The sequence below is a fragment of the Canis aureus genome, chromosome 1 (genome assembly GCF_053574225.1).
Source record: "Canis aureus isolate CA01 chromosome 1, VMU_Caureus_v.1.0, whole genome shotgun sequence".
Lineage (NCBI taxonomy): Eukaryota > Metazoa > Chordata > Mammalia > Carnivora > Canidae > Canis > Canis aureus.
In genome coordinates, this window is record NC_135611.1 from 38,859,422 (window position 1) to 38,879,544 (window position 20,123).

The window sequence follows — 20,123 nt, forward strand, 5'->3', positions numbered from 1 at the left end:
CAAGACTTTTAGATGGCTTGGCTTCCAAGCACCAAGAAGAAAAAAAGCTAGGTGGACATCTATTATAAGCCAGGTATTCTGCTATGCAATTTGAATGCATTGCCTCCCATAATTTTCACAACACTATGAAATAGGTACTTTTATCATCTCCATTTAGGGATGTAAATAGTAAGTCTTAGTTTAAGTTAACTTGCCCTACGAAGTAGCAGAGCTGGAATTTGAGCTCAAGTTGACTCTGGAGATGGAGCATTTACCAGTACACCAAACACTCTCCAGTTAGGATGAATTAGGATATAATCGTCCTAATGATTCACAAGTCACTCAGTTTGCCAAGAACTGTTTTTTGTTTTGTTTTGTTTTGTTTTTTTAGGATTTTTTTTTTTTTAAGTAATCTCTATACCAAGCATGGGGCTCAAACTCACAACCCTGAGATTAAGAGTTGCGTGTTCTGCCAACTGAGCCAGCCAGGTACCCCTGATTTCCTCTCTTAAACTTGCTAATTTATCAGATCATCTTCATAAATTTAACATTAAATCATACTCAATACAAGTAATTATATTAATGTGAACCAAAAGGAGATTTTGTCTGTGCCTCTTTAATAGGTTGAATAACTTAATGTGAGTAACTCAGAGGACTAGAGAGCTTCTTAGATAACTTCTAGGCTACAAATTCTAATTTTATGAGGTCTAGGTTTAGGTTTTATGGTATCCCTTTGTGGCCATGGCACTTGATCTTAACACTGTCTAGGAAAAATCCGTAAGTGGATTTATAATTAATTGTGTCTAATGAGAGACGACATCTTTGAGCCCAGAGACTCTTAAATTTCATATGCCTCATCAGATAACGTTTCCTGTTCTCATGTTAACCTTTCCCATGTTGGTGAGAAAGTTTCGATCTTAAGTTCACTAATTCTCATTTTATCACTATCTTCAGAGGCATTCTTATGACCCACTGGATTTTTATCTGTATTGTCTTCAGTCTGTCAAAACAAGAACACTTTCTCCCAGTTTTAATCTTCAAACCTCCTACCTAACTAGAATAACTCAGTATTCACTTTCTTAATTTTAAGGTAACATTTTGACTTACAGTCCCTTAACACTATAATTATAGAATCCCACATAGCTAGACAACAAAGACTACCAGATTGATGGCTCTATCTTCTGACATTAGAATACCTCATTTAGCAGCTATATGAAGATTGGGTTTTATCTGTGGCTTGCATTAATTTAAAGTGCTAAGATTCTTCTATTTTTAAGTTTTTCCCTAAATTAGTTCTTAACTCCTTATTAAATTAAAACTGATATCAGTAATTAAGTCTGCTGATAAATCCATTTTATATCACTCGCAAGTTTTACTTGTTAACTTTGTATGATAGTAAACATGTATTAATCCCTTGAAGTATATTTAACCAGTGGTAGTTGCCAAAATGAAGGTGAAGTGCCTTGAGTATAAGAAAAAGGAGGACATTCAGAATAGTTTCTTGACAGAAACTACCCTTTACAGCTAAGGTGCCTAGCACTGGTATTTTTTCATGAAAAACACCAAAATGAAGAGGTAGAAAAAGGAAGACTAGTAGATTTTGAACAGGAAAAGAAAAAAACAAACATAAAAACAAGATACTCCCAGGATGCATCGTGGAAATGTTTGTAGGAGAGAGTAAGCATTGTTTGCTGCTATAGAAAGATTGGTTAGAATGATAACAAAGATTAGAAGATACAGTTAAGGGGGAATGATTTGCAAGAGTATTTTATTAGCATTGTTTCAAACATGAGCCAGGTTGTAGGGACATTAAAAGAAGGAAAAAAGAAATGGGTGGATTAACAGAAAATACTGGTTTAGAAGATGTGTTAATGTTTTTAGCAGTAGATATAATTAGTATTTAAATCTCATCAGGAAGAGGGAGACATAGTTTTGTTTTTACTTTTAACTTGGGGAATTCCTCCATATGACAAATGGCAGAAAACAATGAACTGTTGGAATAGGATATACACTGAAAATGAAAAGGAAATAATTTAGGAAGAAAGTTTTAGAGTGAATTTCTCATGATGAATTCAAAGTAGAGTTGGAGAAGATAATTTTCTTTCTTAAATACTAAAAGTATTGTGATATGATTATATGATCCAGATTCTTCCAGAAAAATTTTTGGCTACGGAACCAAAAGTCTTAGGATAGGTAAGTTTTGCGTTTGGAAATGGAACACCGAAATCAGTAAAGTAGAAGATGAGTAAAAAGTGAAATAGTAGAGGGGGGAGTGCTGGCCAAAGGAAGGAGTGAAGCTGAAGGAATCAAATGATGAAAGATAAGACTATTTTGGCCCCTCCTGTTGGAACCAGCACAGTTAAGCACTTGGTAAATGCTTGCTGAATGGATGAATCATAATTATATTCTAAATTTGTGTAGTGATTTTTGAGTGGCCTAGGAAGCAGAAAATCCTTTAGCATTATATATATTTATATATTTTATATTACGTTATAATACTGAAAGTACAATGACAGGGAAATGACATTAAAAATTGGCAAACTATTTCCATGGGATTTCATCGGAAAAATGCAGTTTCTTAAAAAAGTATGGTTAATCACAATTGTTATATTTCATTTCTTTTAAGATTTTATTTTTACATAACATCTATACTGAACATGGAGCTCCAGCTCACAACTCCGAGATCAAGAGTGACATGATCTTCCAACTGAGCCATCCAGGCACCCCTTTTATTTTCGTGTTTAACCACTACTATTTTAAAGTTTTTTTGGAAGTACCTAGGTTTTTTATTTTTAAATTATAACATTAAAGTCTTCACAAAAGAAGCATATTACCTGTAATTTCTATTCTAAAACAATTTTTTTCTTTTGTTCATTTTCCTTCAGTCTTTTTTCAGATACATATCCAATTTCACCTAGTTATATTCTTAGAGCATATTCAGTCTGGTGGTGGGTTTTTTTTTCTATTTAACATATCTAAAGTATTACTCGTTTCTATCAGATTTTTTTAAAATAATCTTATAGGCTGTGTACTTAGACTAATTCCTCCCTTTTGCTGAACATTTAGTTTTTTGATATTATAATGAGGTTTTTCTTATTACAGATAAAAATATAGTAGTGAACAGATTCTCTTTTTTGACATTATAGATAATTCAACAGAAGATAGAAGATTTTTTACTATTGTACTATTTTTAAAGATTTTATTTATTTGAGAGAGAGAGAGCACAAGCAAAGGGAGAAGCAGACTCCCTGCTGAGCAGGCGGCCCAATGTGCAGGACCCCGGGACCATGATCTGAGTTGAAGACAGATGCTTAAACAATTGAGCCACTCAGGCACCCCTATTGTAGTATTGCTTTACAATAAATTTTCAGTGATGAAATTTTGAGGATAAAAGATTTTTATGAATCTTGACAAGGTCCCACATTGCAAATATCTGAAAATATCTTGAAAGATAATCTGTGTATACTTGAAAATATCTGTGTATACTTTAAAGAATGGAGTATAAACTATAACAATTTCATCAGTCTCATCGATGGGAGATGTTTTTGTTTTATTAATTACCTACCTTAAAAGTAAGCACTTAGGCTTTGAAATCATCTTAAATTTTGTAACCACAATGCAAACTCCTAAATGACTACTGGAATAAAGAAAAGGCAATCTGCTGGGATAATAGGGACTGAAGTTAAATTTGTTTCCATTTGCATATAAAATGGTGTTTCATAAAAATTTTATGATTCAGTTTTTTGCAAGCAGCCATCCAGCTGAGCTTTTATGTTTTAGCAGGGACCAAAATTATTTATATCCTTGTCCATGACCCTGTATCTAGAAACTGATGAATTTAACAAAGTTGGTATAATAATGGTTGATACTCACTTGGTAACAGTTCTTCCATTTCTGAAGTCCTAAAATAGAATTTAAAACCTTATAATTTTTTTTAAATTTAATCGTTTTTGATGTGTATTATTTATAAAAAGGCAGAGCTTTATTTCAAACCTAATTGTTTCCAATGTTGCTTATTTGTTAAAGCTATTCAGATATCCCTTTCTTACACTGCCTCTAATTTATTACTCCTGCTTTTTCTACTGCTGAAGTTCAATCTGAGCTTTCCTATAGTTTCTTCTTTTAGAGCCATTCCTTCTTTACCATCTTAATTGGTTCTTTGTTGCATCCTTAAAGCTTTATGGTTTTGTTCAAACTAATATAAGGCTTGTTTTCCATTGTTATTCATCCTAGTCTACTTTTTTTCCGTTATTAAAATGCATTCACTTGTGATTTGTACATGGACTGAATATCTTAGTGATAGTTCACTAATTGTTCTAATACTAGGCTGCTTATAATATATTGGTACCAGCTTATATGCTTTAGGTTATGTTGTTCTAAGGACAGGGATCAAATCCATGTAAGACCTTGTCCGCAATAAATGATTTTGAAAACTGCACAATGTTTTTTCATAGATAAGCTTTGAAATCATACTTTAACACCGTGAACTTTATTGTAGTTCATTTAATCACAATTTCCACATGACAAAGTCTGCATTGAAGATTTTAGATTTCTTTTTGAAAAAAAAATGTGTAATTGTTACATAAATTCTTTCATTTTATTGTTACTAGGGGAAAAAAAGTAGTGGACTAATAAAAATTACTGTGGGGTCCTATAAATCTCATGCATCCTAACCAACCTGAATTGTGAAACTATAATACATCGAAACCCCAAAGCATAATTTTTTCTGGAATTTGTACGGTTAGGCTAGGTCTACTAAATTCTGTACCTTTATCTCATTGACTTATCATGTTGATTTATATGTTTATTTTGCTTTCTAGTTTAATGTCAGCACTAGAATGAATGCTTTGCCCTGGAAAGCACAGGTAGAGAAGAGTTGTGTTTCCATAGACATGACAACTTCATCATAATAGCTTTTGTTATGACTATCAGCCTTTATTTGATTACAAGAGAGTATTATAATTCTTCTAAAGTTATTAAGATTCATGAAATGTTCAGTTTATAGGGACACGTAAGCAGATTTCTGCCTTCAAGGTTGGGAAGGTGTTCTGAGATCTTTTTTTTTTTTTTTTCCTTTTCCTAATTGAGGACTGTAGAATTCATAGATTCTTTTTCTGCCCTTATCTCCAAATTGAGTTTTGTCAGCCACTCATTTACATGAGATTTTCGGATGTTATGTAGTATGTTATTGCTAAATAACCCCTAAGTTTTTATATGATTGAAGAAGACATTAAAGTTTGGCTGGTAATGAAGAAAGATCATAAGGACTTTGATAAATCTGCATCACTGTATTAATAGTCAAGAGATCATAATTTAGAGAAGAATGGTACTAATAGAATCCCTATTAATTTAAGCTTATTATTATTATTACCTTTATTATAATACCCTTTATCATATAATCTCTTAATTTTAACCAATTAAACTTTTTTATTAAAATGAAAACCTGTCATTGCAATTTTATTTTGTGTGGGCTTCCTTTTTATGTTTATAGTAACAGTCCAAAAACTGGTCTGAGGACCCCTTTACAGTCTTAGTTATCGAGAATCCCAAAGATCTTTTGCTTATGTGGATTTTACCTGTTGATATTTACCATACTAGAAATAAAGTTTAGAATTTAAAAAATGCTTATTCATTTAAAAATAACCCTTTGCATATTAACATAAATAAAACATTTTTAAATAACTATTTCTAAAAATATACTGGAATTGTTTATTTTGGAAATTTCCTTCAAGTTTGGTATAATAGACTACAGCTAGAGTCCAGGTCTGCTTCTATAGTCAGTCTTTTGCAATGTTCTTTTAATTGAGACATACGAAGAAAATCCAGCTTTACACAGATACTATAGTTCGATTTTTAAAATAATGGTAAATATTCCTTGGTATTACACCAAAACTTGACAAGTGATAGATTATTAAGCATTAGTTGTAGTGTGAGATCTGAATCCCTTATCAGTAAATTTTTTGTACTCTGTTTCTTGAAAATCCTTTGGTCTATCAGCGCTTGCAATGACTCACTCTTACATGCTTTTGTAACATCATGATACTAGTAAATTGGGAAATATTGATTGAGTCATTCATATCTTCTAGTATTGACACATTTCATTATATATTAAGTGGCTGATATCACCACTGATCTCATGAGGAAAGTCTATTTATGTATTGGGAAACTGAAATTCAGCATGGCATATAGAAGTTCCCAAACTCTTGATTTTTACTTGAAAGTCCAGATTTTATCATTGTAAACAAATAATATCAGTTGTTTTTTCTTAAAATAACATTCACTTCATTCATTTTTGAGAAGACGATTGTCAATTACCCAAGCCTAAATTATAGTCATCCTATCAGCAAAAATAATAGGTGACTTATATCACAACTCAGACAACTACACACGTGTTTTTCTGAAAGTAACTATCCAATTCAGTGTACAGAAGTATTTTGTATATCTTTCTTATTTTCCTAATAGAACATTAAAAAGGCATAGTAAGGGTCAAGATTTAAAATTAGTCATTTTACTGCTTCATCAAAGACATTTTGAAAAAGAAGGGGAAAAATCCTTTTAATGTGTGGCAATGAGGAATAAAATGAGTAAGTCTAGTTTGGTGCCATTGTTTTGATTCATGCTGAGATGCCAGGAGTTTAGTCCACCTACTATTACTTTTTTGCCATCAGTGCAAATATCAACACAGTGAAAAGGCAAATAGTGTCTTAGTATCATAGTGAAAATGGTTTTACCTGTGATCTTTTGAAAAGGGTGGGTCCTGGGAACCGCAAGAAGTTCACAGACCACACTCTGATATCACTGTTGTATACTTCATGGCTATTTATGAAAATGTTTGGAGATTCCACATTTTTGATAGCTAAGAGGATATATATTAAGTTTAATTACTATAACAGGTTTCATAAAAATTATATCAATAAAATATAAAATTAAAATCAACATTATGCAAATATACAAATTCACTCTACTAAAGCTGTATCATTGTTAAATTGGTCATTAAGTGAACAGAAAGTCTTCTAAATATGTTTATTTTTTTTCCCCAAACTTCTTTTTATCTGTATTAGCAAAGGAGAGTATAAGGGCTAGTCACTAGTGACATGGTTTGGAGGTGGCTATTCTAGTTCTCAGGGTCCTCTTAAAGTTGGCAAAGGTACAGATCTGAACTATAAAGACACCTGAAATATCATCATCATTATGCTAGTAGAGTAGTAGTCACTTTCTAACAATGTATTTTGTACCAGGCACTGTAATAAGCAATACATATATCATGTCACTTAATCTTTACAGTAACTCTGTGAGGTGTGTATTCCAGAAGAGAAAACTGAGGCTCAGATAATTAAAATTAAAGTTAAGTTATTCAGTCCTAATAGGCACAAAGTAAGAGAGCTAGGATCTGGACATAGATAACTTCTTCCAAAGTTTGAGTTATGACCCATTATGCTTCTCTGTATTCACTTCATTATCATAATACTTATTGTTAGCTACCTTGTTATTTCCTATTTACTCAAAAAGGTCTCTGGTGTAAACGAACTAGGGATGGTAGAAAGGGAGGTGGGCGGGGGGGGATGACTGGGTGACGGGCACTGAGCGGGGCACTTGATGGGATGAGCACTGGGTGTTATTCTATATGTTGGCAAATTGAACACCAATCAAAAATAAATTTATTAAAAAAAAAAGGTCCCTGGTGAAAACTTTTCATAACTAAGCAGTAATTCTCTTATCAAATATTTGTTTTCGAGATCCACCTCTCTACTGAGACATGCCCAGTTAAAGAGTTCCATGGTTTCTGATTTAACTTCAGAGTGTGCAAGAGTATGGGGCTTTGCAGTGAGGCCTTCAAGGACATCCTCACATTTCCCCCTGGTAATGATAGGGTAGGTTAAGCAGTATCCTGAGAAAGCTCAACTTTTTGTTTTCTAGACTAGTACTAGTCAAAGTATGATGCATGGATGGATCCAGTCTGCTAATTCTCTGAGACAAAATACATGGAGAAATCAAAAGTGAAAGTATGGAAACTTGAGTATCATTTGACATCACTATAACATCTGTGCACACATTTAGTTGTTTTTCTTAAAAAACAGATTTTCCATGAATTGAAAAATTGCAAAAGTAGTTTGAAACTACCATAGATAGTTTGAGAAGCATTGTTTGAAACTATAGCATTATATATTTAGAAAAATGCTTTTAATTCATCTCCCTATATTTTATTTTCTTTTTTGCCTCTCAGCCCTTAAAATTTTGTTTTTGAAACCCTTGTTTTTGATTATTCTATTTTGTTTTGATAGCTCAAAAACTTAGTAGAACTAAGAATTCATTATTACTTTTTGAGTGTGCTTCACAATTTGTCTTCCATTCGAACCATGTGTGCAAATGAACTTCTTATAATGGACACATACTGTGCAAAATCTAAGCTTTTAACTTTTTATATGAAAAGTTAACAAGTTGACACCAAATATGAGATCATGGTTGCATAGATTTCTATTGGACTATTCAAATTATATAATCATAATTTACATTTGGAATTTGAATTGAGGATCTTAGAAGTTTGATTATAGGGTCTCATAAAAATCATATGTTCATTCAATAAGAAGTTAAGCACTAGGGAGTCAGTGTTAAGCAGCTGACTCTTGATTTCAGCTCACGTCATGATCTCAGGGTAGTGTGAGATTGACCCCTGCGTCAGCGCTGGGTGTGGAGCCTACTTAAGATATTCCCTCTCCCTCTGCTCCTCATCCCCTCTACACCAAAAAAAGCTGAGCACTGAGGTTAGAGTGGTAAAGATATTTATTAGCTTTGAAGAGCTAAGGTATGATTCTGCTCACCAAGTATATAGTTGTGTTTCCTTTAAAATTGAATGGCATATCTCCATTTGAAAAAAGTTGGAAAATTTGATAACATGTAAATCAGTGACATATGAGACAATTTGGGGCTTAAATTCCAATTTTAGAAATACGGAGAGGTAGTGAATAATACAAGTGGCAGTACTAATTATGCAGAAAGAGTATCAGAATAGGACAATAGTTATATTTCAGACTTTAGACTATTTATTACCAAATCTGGCCAAATATTACCAAATCCTACAGCATTTCTGATTTTAATTCCTAATACTAGTGACCATCTGAGCAGTAAGTGTAGTAATATTTAAATGTATTTGATAAATACTTTTTGGGATATCTAGCTATGGCCTGAGAATGCACAGGTAAATTATACATTCTCTGTCCTGAAGGAGCTTACAGTACAAAGGGAAACTAGATAAACATAATGGCGATTCAGTATGGTAAATGCTGAGAAGAGGTAGGCACAGGGATGCTTTAGAACATAGGGAGGGAATCCAGTACAGTCAGGGTGGATGGATCAGGGAAAGTTTTTCTGAGGAGATGATAATTGGACTGAGTTTTAAAATTTTAAAGTCAAACAAAATGAGAGGAAGTATATCTCAGGCAATAAACAATGTGTGCAAATACTATTATAATAATTTCAGCTACAGTTTATTAGGGTCAGAACTAAAGTCATTATGGGGATGAAATGGACAAGACAGGTTCTTAAGATCCTAATAGAGGAAACAGGATGCATTTTATAAGATTTGGAGTTGGGTCATCTCTTACCACGTATTGCTTTACTCAGTGTGTTGTGGCCCCACTGGCCATTTAGTTCCTCAGATATATCAAACTCATTCCTGACTTGGGGTCTTTGCTGTTGTTATTCCTGCTGCCTAGAATGTATATTCCTTTCTCCTCAACCCCAAGCTGTTTAAGTAACTGGTTGCTCATCATTCTAGCTCTGCTCATATGTCATTACTTCAAGGATCTTTTCTGACCATCTTACAGTAACTGCTCTATCACCTCCCTTGCACCCAGGTCACCACTCCACCTTGTCTTATTCTCTTTGTAACACTTGTTCCTATGTGCTTGTCCATGTAGACTAGACATGAGAGCACTGTTTTATTTTCAGCAATACAGGTGCTCAAAATAAATTTGAAAATTTGAATGAATGGGTAATGTTATAGAACTGAGTGGAACAAATTGCTTATAAAAATGGCTTTTTGGGTAGAAGTGCCTTCTTTAAGTTAAAAGTGCTTCGTATGAAACAACTGGAGCCAAACCACTTATCAGGGCCAGCCTGGGGAATTAGTCAGAAGGACAAAGGACAAAGACACTTTTAAGTGTCTACCCTCTTAAAAATTTCAATCAGATTTTAAAAGGTCCCAGTAAATTTAAAAAAATTTAAATGATAGTAAGTTAGAGAGTGGTAGTATCACATACACTTCTATTCATTCATTCATTTACTTATTCTATTAATTCATTACTTAGGGATATAGCAATGAACAAAAATGTCCAGAGGCACTTGGATGGCTCATTTGGTTAAGCATCTGACTCTTGACTTCAACACAGGTCATGATCTCAGGGTAATGAGAGCCAGCCCCACATCGGGCTCCATGCTAGGCATGGAGCCTGCTTCTCTTTTCCTTTCCCTCTGCCCATCCCTGCATGCACAGGTGCATGGTGCTTGCTTTCATTCGTAGGTAGGTAGGTAGGTAGGTAGGTAGGTAGGTATATAGATAGATAAAATGTCCAGATACCTTTCTAATGTGGATATCTTCACAAAATGACAGTCTTGAGGAACACCCAATATCATTGAAAGAAATTCTACTGAAATTATACTTAAAGTTACAGGCTAAAAATTATATTACCTCCAGGCCTTATTATAACATCAAAAAAGATAAAATTGTGTTTAAAAACAATAAGATTATCTACCTCCATAATTCATACACTACCTAGAAATAATCTAGACTTCGAGAATTTTTTATGTAATTCTAAATACCAGTAAAACAACTTATATAATTTTCACTATCTAGTATTAAAATATTTTATCATTGTATTTATGACTACTTGTAAAATAATCATCTCATTAATATCTACTCTTCAAAGTTTCATTCTTTATAATGAAAAAATATCTGTTGGGTAATTAAATATATACGTATATATGCATATCTATATGTATTTACTGCTAGATTTAGGGAACTTTGATAATTATGTAAAATACCTTGGTATTTCTTTGAAACTGTTTCTTACTCATATTTTTTATTCATATATTTTTGTCACTTTTTTCATCATATATGTTTTCACTTTTAACAGTAGAAAAGAAGTGTAGGCAACTTGCAAGACCAGTGGATACACACCTAGTTGCCTTTTGAAGATAAATCTACCCGATTGCCATGGTGTTATTAAATACCATAGTAAGAATTTATCTAATAAATGAGTGACTTACCTGGCAAACCTACCTGGTATTTCCATGGAAATTTTATTCTGTAGTGAAGTTCAGCATCTACCTCTTCCTAGTTCTTACATTAATAATTTTTTTTTAAGTTGGCTATGTGTAAAAACATCGATCAGACTATTTTTAAATATTACATATAAAATACATGTGGCCCGGGCTTCCCACTCTTTAAAAGATGAAGTTGGATTCTTCATCCTTCTTCCTAGTATTTTGTATTCAGTTATGTGCTATATTTCAAAGTACACGAGAGGAAATGTATCCTCTTTATTCATTATATGTGATAAGAAGGAAAGAAAATTAAATATGCTTTCCTAGCTACAGCCATAATAATACTATGCAAAGAGACTGAAACAGTGTATTGGTGTACAATACAATTAGCGTAATTCTGTTTGGGAATTTTAAGCTTTGATTACTGTTGCTTAGGTGGAAAAATAAGATTACCCAAATCAGTTTAGTGGCAAAAAATTTAAATGATAGTAAGTTAGAGAGTGGTAGTGTCACATACAGTTCTGTTCATTCATTCGTTACTTATTCTATTAATTCATTACGTTATGAATATAGCAATGAACAAAATGAACAAATCTTGCCCTCAAGGAGCTTGCATTTTCATGAGAAAACCAATAAGCAAATAAATAAGTTTTAATGCTATGAAAAAAATAAAACAGGGACACATGAGAGTATAGTTTTAAATAAAATAGACATATATACATGTTATTTTATGTACTTAAATAGGTAAAATGTTTAAATATTGAACAGTTGAGTTATTTGACTTAATATATTTCTTTATAAATTATACACTTGTACTACTAGTCTAAGTAAATTTTAGTGGAGTTTATTCTAGAGTGTAAGATAAAAATAAATATAATTTAGACATTCTAATGTTACTTTCCACATGTCAAAAGAAGGGAAACTTTCATAATGGATAATAATTGTAATTTGATGATCATAGTAATAATAATAGTTAAATCTTACCAAAGGTGTATTATGTGCTAGACATTGACCCCAGTGCTTTCTGTATATTAATTCAACAATTGTCTGAGGGTAGATACATGTCATTCAATCTCCATTTTATAGATGCAAAAGTTAGGCACAGAGAGGTTAAGCAGCTTGTCCAGTATCATCACACAGAAAGGAAAACCAGCTGAAATTTAATTTAAATTCAGATAGCTTAGTTCCCAAACTAGCACTTTTTTTAGAAGTAACAAAGTATTGCTTTGATCTTATTGTTTCATTATTCACAGCCTTTTAACAACAAACAAGCTCTAAGTTAAATATAAAAATTAGCATTTTTTGTAAAATAATAGTAAATAGGAACTAGTGTTTGTAACAATTACATATTATTACATACCGTTTATATCCGATGTGGAGGAAGAAGATGGATCTACTGACCTTAAAGTGAGCATTCAGAAACTACCTAAAAAATCATAAATAAAGAGATTTAAGAAAATCTTACATCAAACTTTTAACATCATTTATTTAATGTATCATAAACAACTTCTCCTCCCCCAGCAAATAGTGAGACACATAGCAGACCAAAAGCTAATTCCTTAGAATGCAAAGAACTCTTATCAATAAAACAATTAGAAATAGATTACTAATATAATGAAAACATGAACAAAAAACTTGAATAATCAAGACAAAGATGAATACAGGCCAAAATATATATAGAGATACTTTGTCTTTTGCACATTTAAGAAATACAGTTTTAAAAAGTGGGTCTAGGTAAATCACTAAGTAGTGGTTAATAGAGTTGTAGAGTTAATTAGATCTAAGTGGCAAGCCCTCAGCTGCTAGATGTACATGGGAGCTTTGGTTTAAGAGCATACCAGCCAAAATTCCAGAAGTAAGCCCTACAGAAAATGATTTTTAGTGACTGTTTTCTCAAGAGTGATTCATAGCTAGTACATTTCTGATACATCAGTGAGAAGTTAATTTGTTACATACAGTTAATGCCTCAGGCCATTAACATTCTCTCTTAGACCTTCTGTTGAGAAGGCCTGGTTATTAGGATTGGAAATAAAGGTAGTTCATCCAAGATACTTGACCTATAGTAACCCAGAGAGAATTTTTTTGACAGTGTATAAAGAAGATAAAGGAAAAAAATTTTAGAAACCAAGGGGAGGTATGAAAGAGTCGAATATAGTCAATGTTCATTCTTATTGTATGGTAATTTTCATGAATTCACTTGGGTCTCACCTAGTGCAATTTTAAAAAGTCACATATGAATATTCAATTAAATCATGCATTAAAATGTGTTAGAATTTTTTATTTCACTAAATAAAAAATTTATGATATGGCAAGAAAATAGTCTTCACTATGCTTTTATAATCCTGCCTATGTATTTTATTTCCAGGGAACCTTTTATTATTTTATCAGGAGGTTTGTCCTATGATACTGTAGGAAGGAGACCCTGCTTAACAGTTATGCATGGGAAAAGTACTGCTGTGCTGGAAATGGACTATTCAATTGTCGATTTTCTAACGCTGTGTGAAACACCATACCCAAATGGTAATAAGCTTTGCATCTTTAAAACTCATTCTCTATAGATATCTGCTATTCAGAACAAAGACCTATAGGTTTTCTAAATAGTTTCCTTATCCTAGTTTGCTGTAATTCTTCTGGGAGAGAGATGCTGTCTTTATAACTTCACAAGTTTTATTTCAGAAGTTAATAAGCTTTATCTGTTTAGTATGACATAGTAGTAGTCTTTAGTGCCACTTAAGGATAAACGAAACAGTTTCTTTAGAATTCTATAAAATACTAGTGTATTAGTCAAGGTTCTCCAGAGAAACAGAACCAATAAAGTATAGAGAGAACAAGAAAGAAAGAATGAATTTATTTTAAGAAATTGTTTCATATAGTTGTGGGGGCTAATCAGTCAGCTTCATTGTGCAAGAAGATAGCAGGCTGAAAATTCAGGAAAGAGCTGTTGTCTTGAGGCAGAATGCCTTCTTTTTTGAATCTATCTTTGCTCTTAAGGCCTTCAGCTGATTGAAGCCCACCCACATTATATCTGATATTGATTTAAATGTTAATCACATCTGAAGAATACCTTCACAGCAGCATCTGGATTGGTGTTTAACCAAACAACTAGACATCAAAGCAAGGATAAGCTGACACATAAAATTAACCATCACAACTATCATATATTCTTTCAAGAGGAATTTAAATCTGGATATGTTTTACTTCATTTGAAATAAATTGAGATGTAAAACTGTAATGCATTTTATAGTTAAATAGGTGCATATAAAATAAAGAAATTAGTAGTATTCAAGTTCCTATGAGATACAATAGTAAGAATTATTCTTATGGGTGTTGTAATTTAAATTTTGGGTTTGTTGCCCATGCCCTGTCTTGGATTTTGTAATACCATAGAAGTTACTATGAACTTCTTGTCTTATTCATCTTTACAAAACTGAAATAATTTTTTCTGAGTTATTACATAGATTTATCTCATTTAAAACAAAGTAGTCTTAAGTTATATAAAATAGATGAGAATGTTACATACTTGAGAGAATGGAATAAAATTAAAAACAAGCAAATATTTATTACCTAATTTGCTGTCTTCTTGCATATTTAAAACTATTGTTCATGCATTGTTTTCCTATTCCAGATTTTCAGGAACCATATGCTGTGGTGGTTCTTCTGGAAAAAGATTTAGTACTTATAGACCTTGCTCAAAATGGGTAAGAAATAAAATTTTGTGAGAGATTATTTTAGGATGTGATGAAAAAGACTCTTTTTAGCATAGGATTGGCTATTTCTCTTTGAAAACACTACATTTATACCCATAATATTGACCTTTTTTTTTACAATTCCAGGTACACATTTCTGATTACCTGTCAGATTTTTCTAATATGTTGTTCATATAGAATTTCCATTTTTTAAGTCAAAATTTGTTGAAATTTTGAAATTTCATGATTCAACCTAATACTTGGGCACCTTGGAGACAAACAAAATGAACAAAACCAAAATTAATCCCATCACATTTTACCTCCATATAATAAGCTCTGTGGTCTCCCCAGCCCTATTGCACTCTTGGTGGCACTGTTATGAATACATTGTCAGAGTAACTTTACACTCAGTACCAAGATTGCCATTCTCCTCTTTTGAGAGTCTTATACTCTACTGATGGAGCCAACCAAATGCCCTGTTAGTCTCCTCTTTAAACCACTGTGGTCTCTACTGCTTTGATTTGAAAGCACCTTCCCAGCCTACTACTCTTCACAGTAGGAACTTAAGATACCTTTCCAACCTGATTTTTCACTATCTTACTACAGGTGCCTTATTCCCTAGAAAAACTGAACTGTGATCATACTTCAGTGTCTTTTCTTACAGGTTCCCAACAGCTGCAAGGAGATTTTATGTATATGTGTGTATGTATATATATATACACATACACACATATACATACACATATATATATACACATCTATCTTATCTGTAAATTGCCTCCATAGCTCCTTTGCAACTTTTTGTGGTATTTGTCATGTTCTGCTTTTTCTAACATAGATGATAGGGTTTACTTATAAATTCTATGAAAGATATTACATTATTTATTTGTATCTCCTGAGAGATAATCATTAAACATTAAATTGAGTTTACCCATTCACGATTTCAGTATTTCTCAGCAAGGGGATATTTTGCTTCCCCTAGCCCCAGATACTTGACAAAGTCTGTATAAATATCTTTTGTAGATGCTACTGGCATCTAGTGGTAGAGGATATGGATGCTGCTAAACATCCACAGTACACAGGGGAGAGTCCTTATAATAAAGAATTATCTGGTCAAAAATGTGAATAGTGCCAGGATTGGGAAACCCTGAAGAATAAGTGAACAATATTATTTAACTTTATTTTAAGGCATTCCTAGGTTCACATCAACTTAGTATGTACTACTTGTAATTATTAATTGGGTATTTTTTTTCCTTTTAAAAAATTGCAGGACCATAAGTGGATCAAAGGAATTTAAAAACATTTCTAAATGATCTCGGGATCCTGGGATCAAGCCCCCGCATCAGGCTCCCTATTCAGAGGAGAGCCTGAGTCTTCCTCTACCCCTCCCCCTCCACTCATGCTCCCTCTCTATCCCTCTCTTTCTCTCTGAAATAGAGATAGATAGATGTAAATGACAGTCCTAGAATAAGTTATTCTTTTAAAAAAAGAGAGATTTATTTATTTATTTTAGAGAGAGCATGTGGAGGAGGAAGGGCAGAAAGAGAGGGATAGACAGTCCTAAGCAGACTCCATGTTGAGTGCAGAGCCCAGTGCAGACCTGGCACCATAACCCTGAACTCATGACCTGAGCCAAAACCAGGAGTCAGATGCTTAACCGACTGTGCCAGGCAGGCACCCCTAGAATAACTTATTCTTAATATAATTTTATTTTCTTGTCTTTGCTAACTTTTCATATAGTATATGAGACTTTTATGTGTTGTCTATACTGATATATATGTAAGTTAAAATACTGTGCAAATAACCTGTGACTAGGCATTTTATTTATCAAATGCATCAATTAAATGTATAATAATAGAATCGTTGAGCTTAAGGATTATAAAGTGTTGTTATAAAGAGAACAAAGTTACCTGCCATGTTTTTAATTCATATTTTTGTTGAGTTTTTCCTTGTGTTTTTATGTGGTTGAGGAAGGAGTTACAACAGTTTGGTTCATTTTGAAATCTAGAAAGGACTTTTCTGAAAATATTCTTCTCTGATTTTTAAATGATTGTCAATAGTAGACTGATAAATACATCTAATTTTTGCAGATGTGCCACTCTGAACTTTTTAGAGTTTTTACGCCATATTCTGGTTTTCCAGATATTTTTAAGTAATCATTCTCAAGGAATTCAAACCAGAAAAGAATATCATTGCATATGTAGTAAGGGTTTTACTTTAAAATTAAAATTTTTGAAAGCATTTTTTGCTTTATTTAATGAAATAATTTCATATCTAGAAAGCCTTTAAGGTAGAATTTTATTATCACCGAAACAAGAGAGCATCTCTATATTATTATTATTTTTTAAAGATTTTATTTATTTATTTATTCATGAGAGACACACACAGAGAGAGAGAGAGAGAGAGAGAGAGAGAGAGGCAGAGACACAGGCAGAGGGAGAAGCAGGCTCCATGTGGGGAGCCCGACATGGGACTCGATCCCGGGTCTTCAGGATCAGGCACTGAGCTGAAGGCGGCGCTAAACCGCTGAGCCACCCCGGCTGCCCCGAGCATCTCTATATTAAATGTTGTACCAGGCATTACATTGATGGGGAAAAAAGGAGAATTGAAAATTTGTATTAGCTCTACTGACATAAAGATCTAAGATCTATTGATTGAGAACCTTATACCTTAATGCTAAAGTGCACAAGTTAAATTCTAGCTAGCTGGCATGCCTTTGGCACATTACTCTGTTTGTTCTTCCGTAAAATGTCTACATCTTATGTTTGGTGCAAAAAGCAAATAAGATAAATGTACATATAAAGCACTCAGGCCAGTATGTGCCACATGGTACAGAGTTCCAACTGCAGCTTTTCTATTTATTGTTCTAACTGAGCAACTTGCATTATAAAAGATGCCTTTTTTTTTTTTTTACATAGTTACATGAATGAAATCTGTTAAATCTCTGGTAGAATGTATTTTTGTAGTTTCCAAAAATACAGAGAAGAGCATTGTATCCCCAAAGTTAAAATGTAAATTCAGGTAATATGTTATATGGATCTTCAGAGGCTATTATCTTTAAATTAATCAAAGTTTAAAAAATGTTTTCATTCCAAAGCTGTAAGTATTTTTTTAGGTTCTCATTTTCGTTTTAATTTTATTAAATTAATAAATATTTCTCTTTTCCTGTTGTTAAAGATATCCTATATTTGAAAATCCATACCCTTTGAGTATACATGAATCACCTGTTACATGTTGCGAATATTTTGCTGGTTGTCCTGGGGACCTTATTCCTGCACTTTATTCTGTTGGAGCCAGACAGAAACGTCAAGGTTACAGCAAAAAGGTATAGAACATGAGTTTTAGTAATTAATGTTACATTTCAGTAATTTATATGTATCACCGTGGAGTATTTTATAACATTGATATCTTTTTTAGAGAAAGTATATAGAAAATCCCTTTTTGAAGCAAAATATGTTTTTTACTGTTGTCATAGAAATATATATGAAGATGTATGCTTGGAAGTTGCTTTATACAATAATTTTTTTTTATAGGAATGGCCCATTAATGGAGGTAATTGGGGCTTGGGTGTTCAAAGTTACCCAGAAATAATTATTACAGGGTAAGTAAAATCCTGTTTCACCACTAAATCTCTAATAGCTAGATATAATTAAGACTACATGAATATTAATTAATTGGGCAGGTAATGCTTTCCTTTATGCTGTAACTTATTAAGAAATGTTGTTGTCTGGAACCTGCCAGTTTACCCTGAATTTTATGCTGCTTTATTTTGGTTGCTGTCTTTTCACATAACAGTATACTTCAAAGAAAGAAAAATATGTAGGGTTTTTTTTTTTCTTTTTTTCTTCACAATTTTAACTCATTTGCTTTTCATAGGCATGCTGATGGATCAGTTAAGTTCTGGGATGCTTCTGCAAGTAAGTAATTTGAATATTATTTGTTATATGTTACACAATCACTGTAACATATACAACATGTTTTATAATTGCATAACCAATATTTAATTTAAAATGTGGGAGCTATGAGTTTAATACCTGATTTATCAAGTATAGTTTAGAATTTCTAATAGATGTTTAAGATATTTTTAAGGATATTAACCAGTAAATCAAGAATGATTCTCAACAAAAGTAATCAAATTCTGTCTTCAAAATTTCCTTAAATCAGAGATGAAAATGGGAATATATTTCAAATCAACAGAAATTTGTAGAATAATTTTAATGCCTGGGTTTTTATTTTAAGATTTGTTTTTTCATGAGAGACACAGAGAGAGAGGTAGAGACACAGGTAGAGGGAGAAGCAGGCTCCCCGCAGGAAGCATGACATGGGATTCGATCCCTGAACTCCAGGATCATGCCCTGAGCCAAAGGGAGACGCTCACCCGCTGAGCCACCCAGGCGCCCCCTAATGCCTGATTTTATACTAACAGTAATTTGTGCTTTCTTGACAGAATATATATATATATGGTGCTTACACAATATCAAAAAAGGAAAGAATGGTTTGAATCATCAGTGTTTGCCAAATATATATAGCAAACAGTGAGAATCCAGTTAACTTGTGATCTTTTGTGTTTCATCATATAGAAGTGTGAGATAATATTTATTAGTACCTTTTACAGAGAAAATATGTAGAAAATCATTTTAGAAAGCAATTATGTTCTTTATTATTTTCATTATATTTATACTTTTTTTTGCAAAATCTATTTGTCTTTTTTCAGGTTATCTAATTCATTATCATGTGTTTTTTGTTTTGTTTTTAATAGTACACCTTTTTTTTTTTTTTTTTTTTTTTTTGGTCAATAGGTACAGTGATTGCATTATCTAAAAGTGTAATTGAGAAATATAGACCTGAAAATAAAAATATGGTTCAAATAAATATAGGCTGTTTTCCTTAGATAGTTTGACTGACTATATATTACCTTGTATTCTTTTTGTATTAAAGTATCTAACAAATGTTTTTTTCTAGTAACTCTGCAAGTATTATATAAACTAAAGACATCTAAAGTATTTGAAAAATCAAGAAATAAAGATGACAGACCAAACACAGACATTGTAGATGAAGATCCATATGCCATTCAGATTATCTCCTGGTGTCCAGAAAGTAGAATGCTGTGTATAGCTGGAGTTTCAGCTCATGTCATTATTTACAGATTCAGCAAACAAGAAGTGATAACAGAAGTCATTCCGGTAATAGTCTCTT

The 20,123-nt window shown here is 32.5% G+C and overlaps 1 protein-coding gene across 4 annotated transcripts in view; it reads left to right on the forward strand.

The window, feature by feature from the left end:
• The window catches only part of STXBP5 (syntaxin binding protein 5), a 167,805-nt gene that overhangs the window by 81,596 nt on the left and 66,086 nt on the right, over positions 1-20,123 (forward strand). For all 4 annotated transcript variants that reach the window (XM_077896408.1, XM_077896409.1, XM_077896411.1 and 1 more), the window contains exons 10-15: positions 13,607-13,761; positions 14,867-14,939; positions 18,105-18,252; positions 18,461-18,528; positions 18,804-18,844; positions 19,890-20,110. In XM_077896408.1, the coding sequence (XP_077752534.1) occupies positions 13,607-13,761; positions 14,867-14,939; positions 18,105-18,252; positions 18,461-18,528; positions 18,804-18,844; positions 19,890-20,110 (706 nt within the window). The remainder of the gene's footprint in view (positions 1-13,606; positions 13,762-14,866; positions 14,940-18,104; positions 18,253-18,460; positions 18,529-18,803; positions 18,845-19,889; positions 20,111-20,123) is intronic.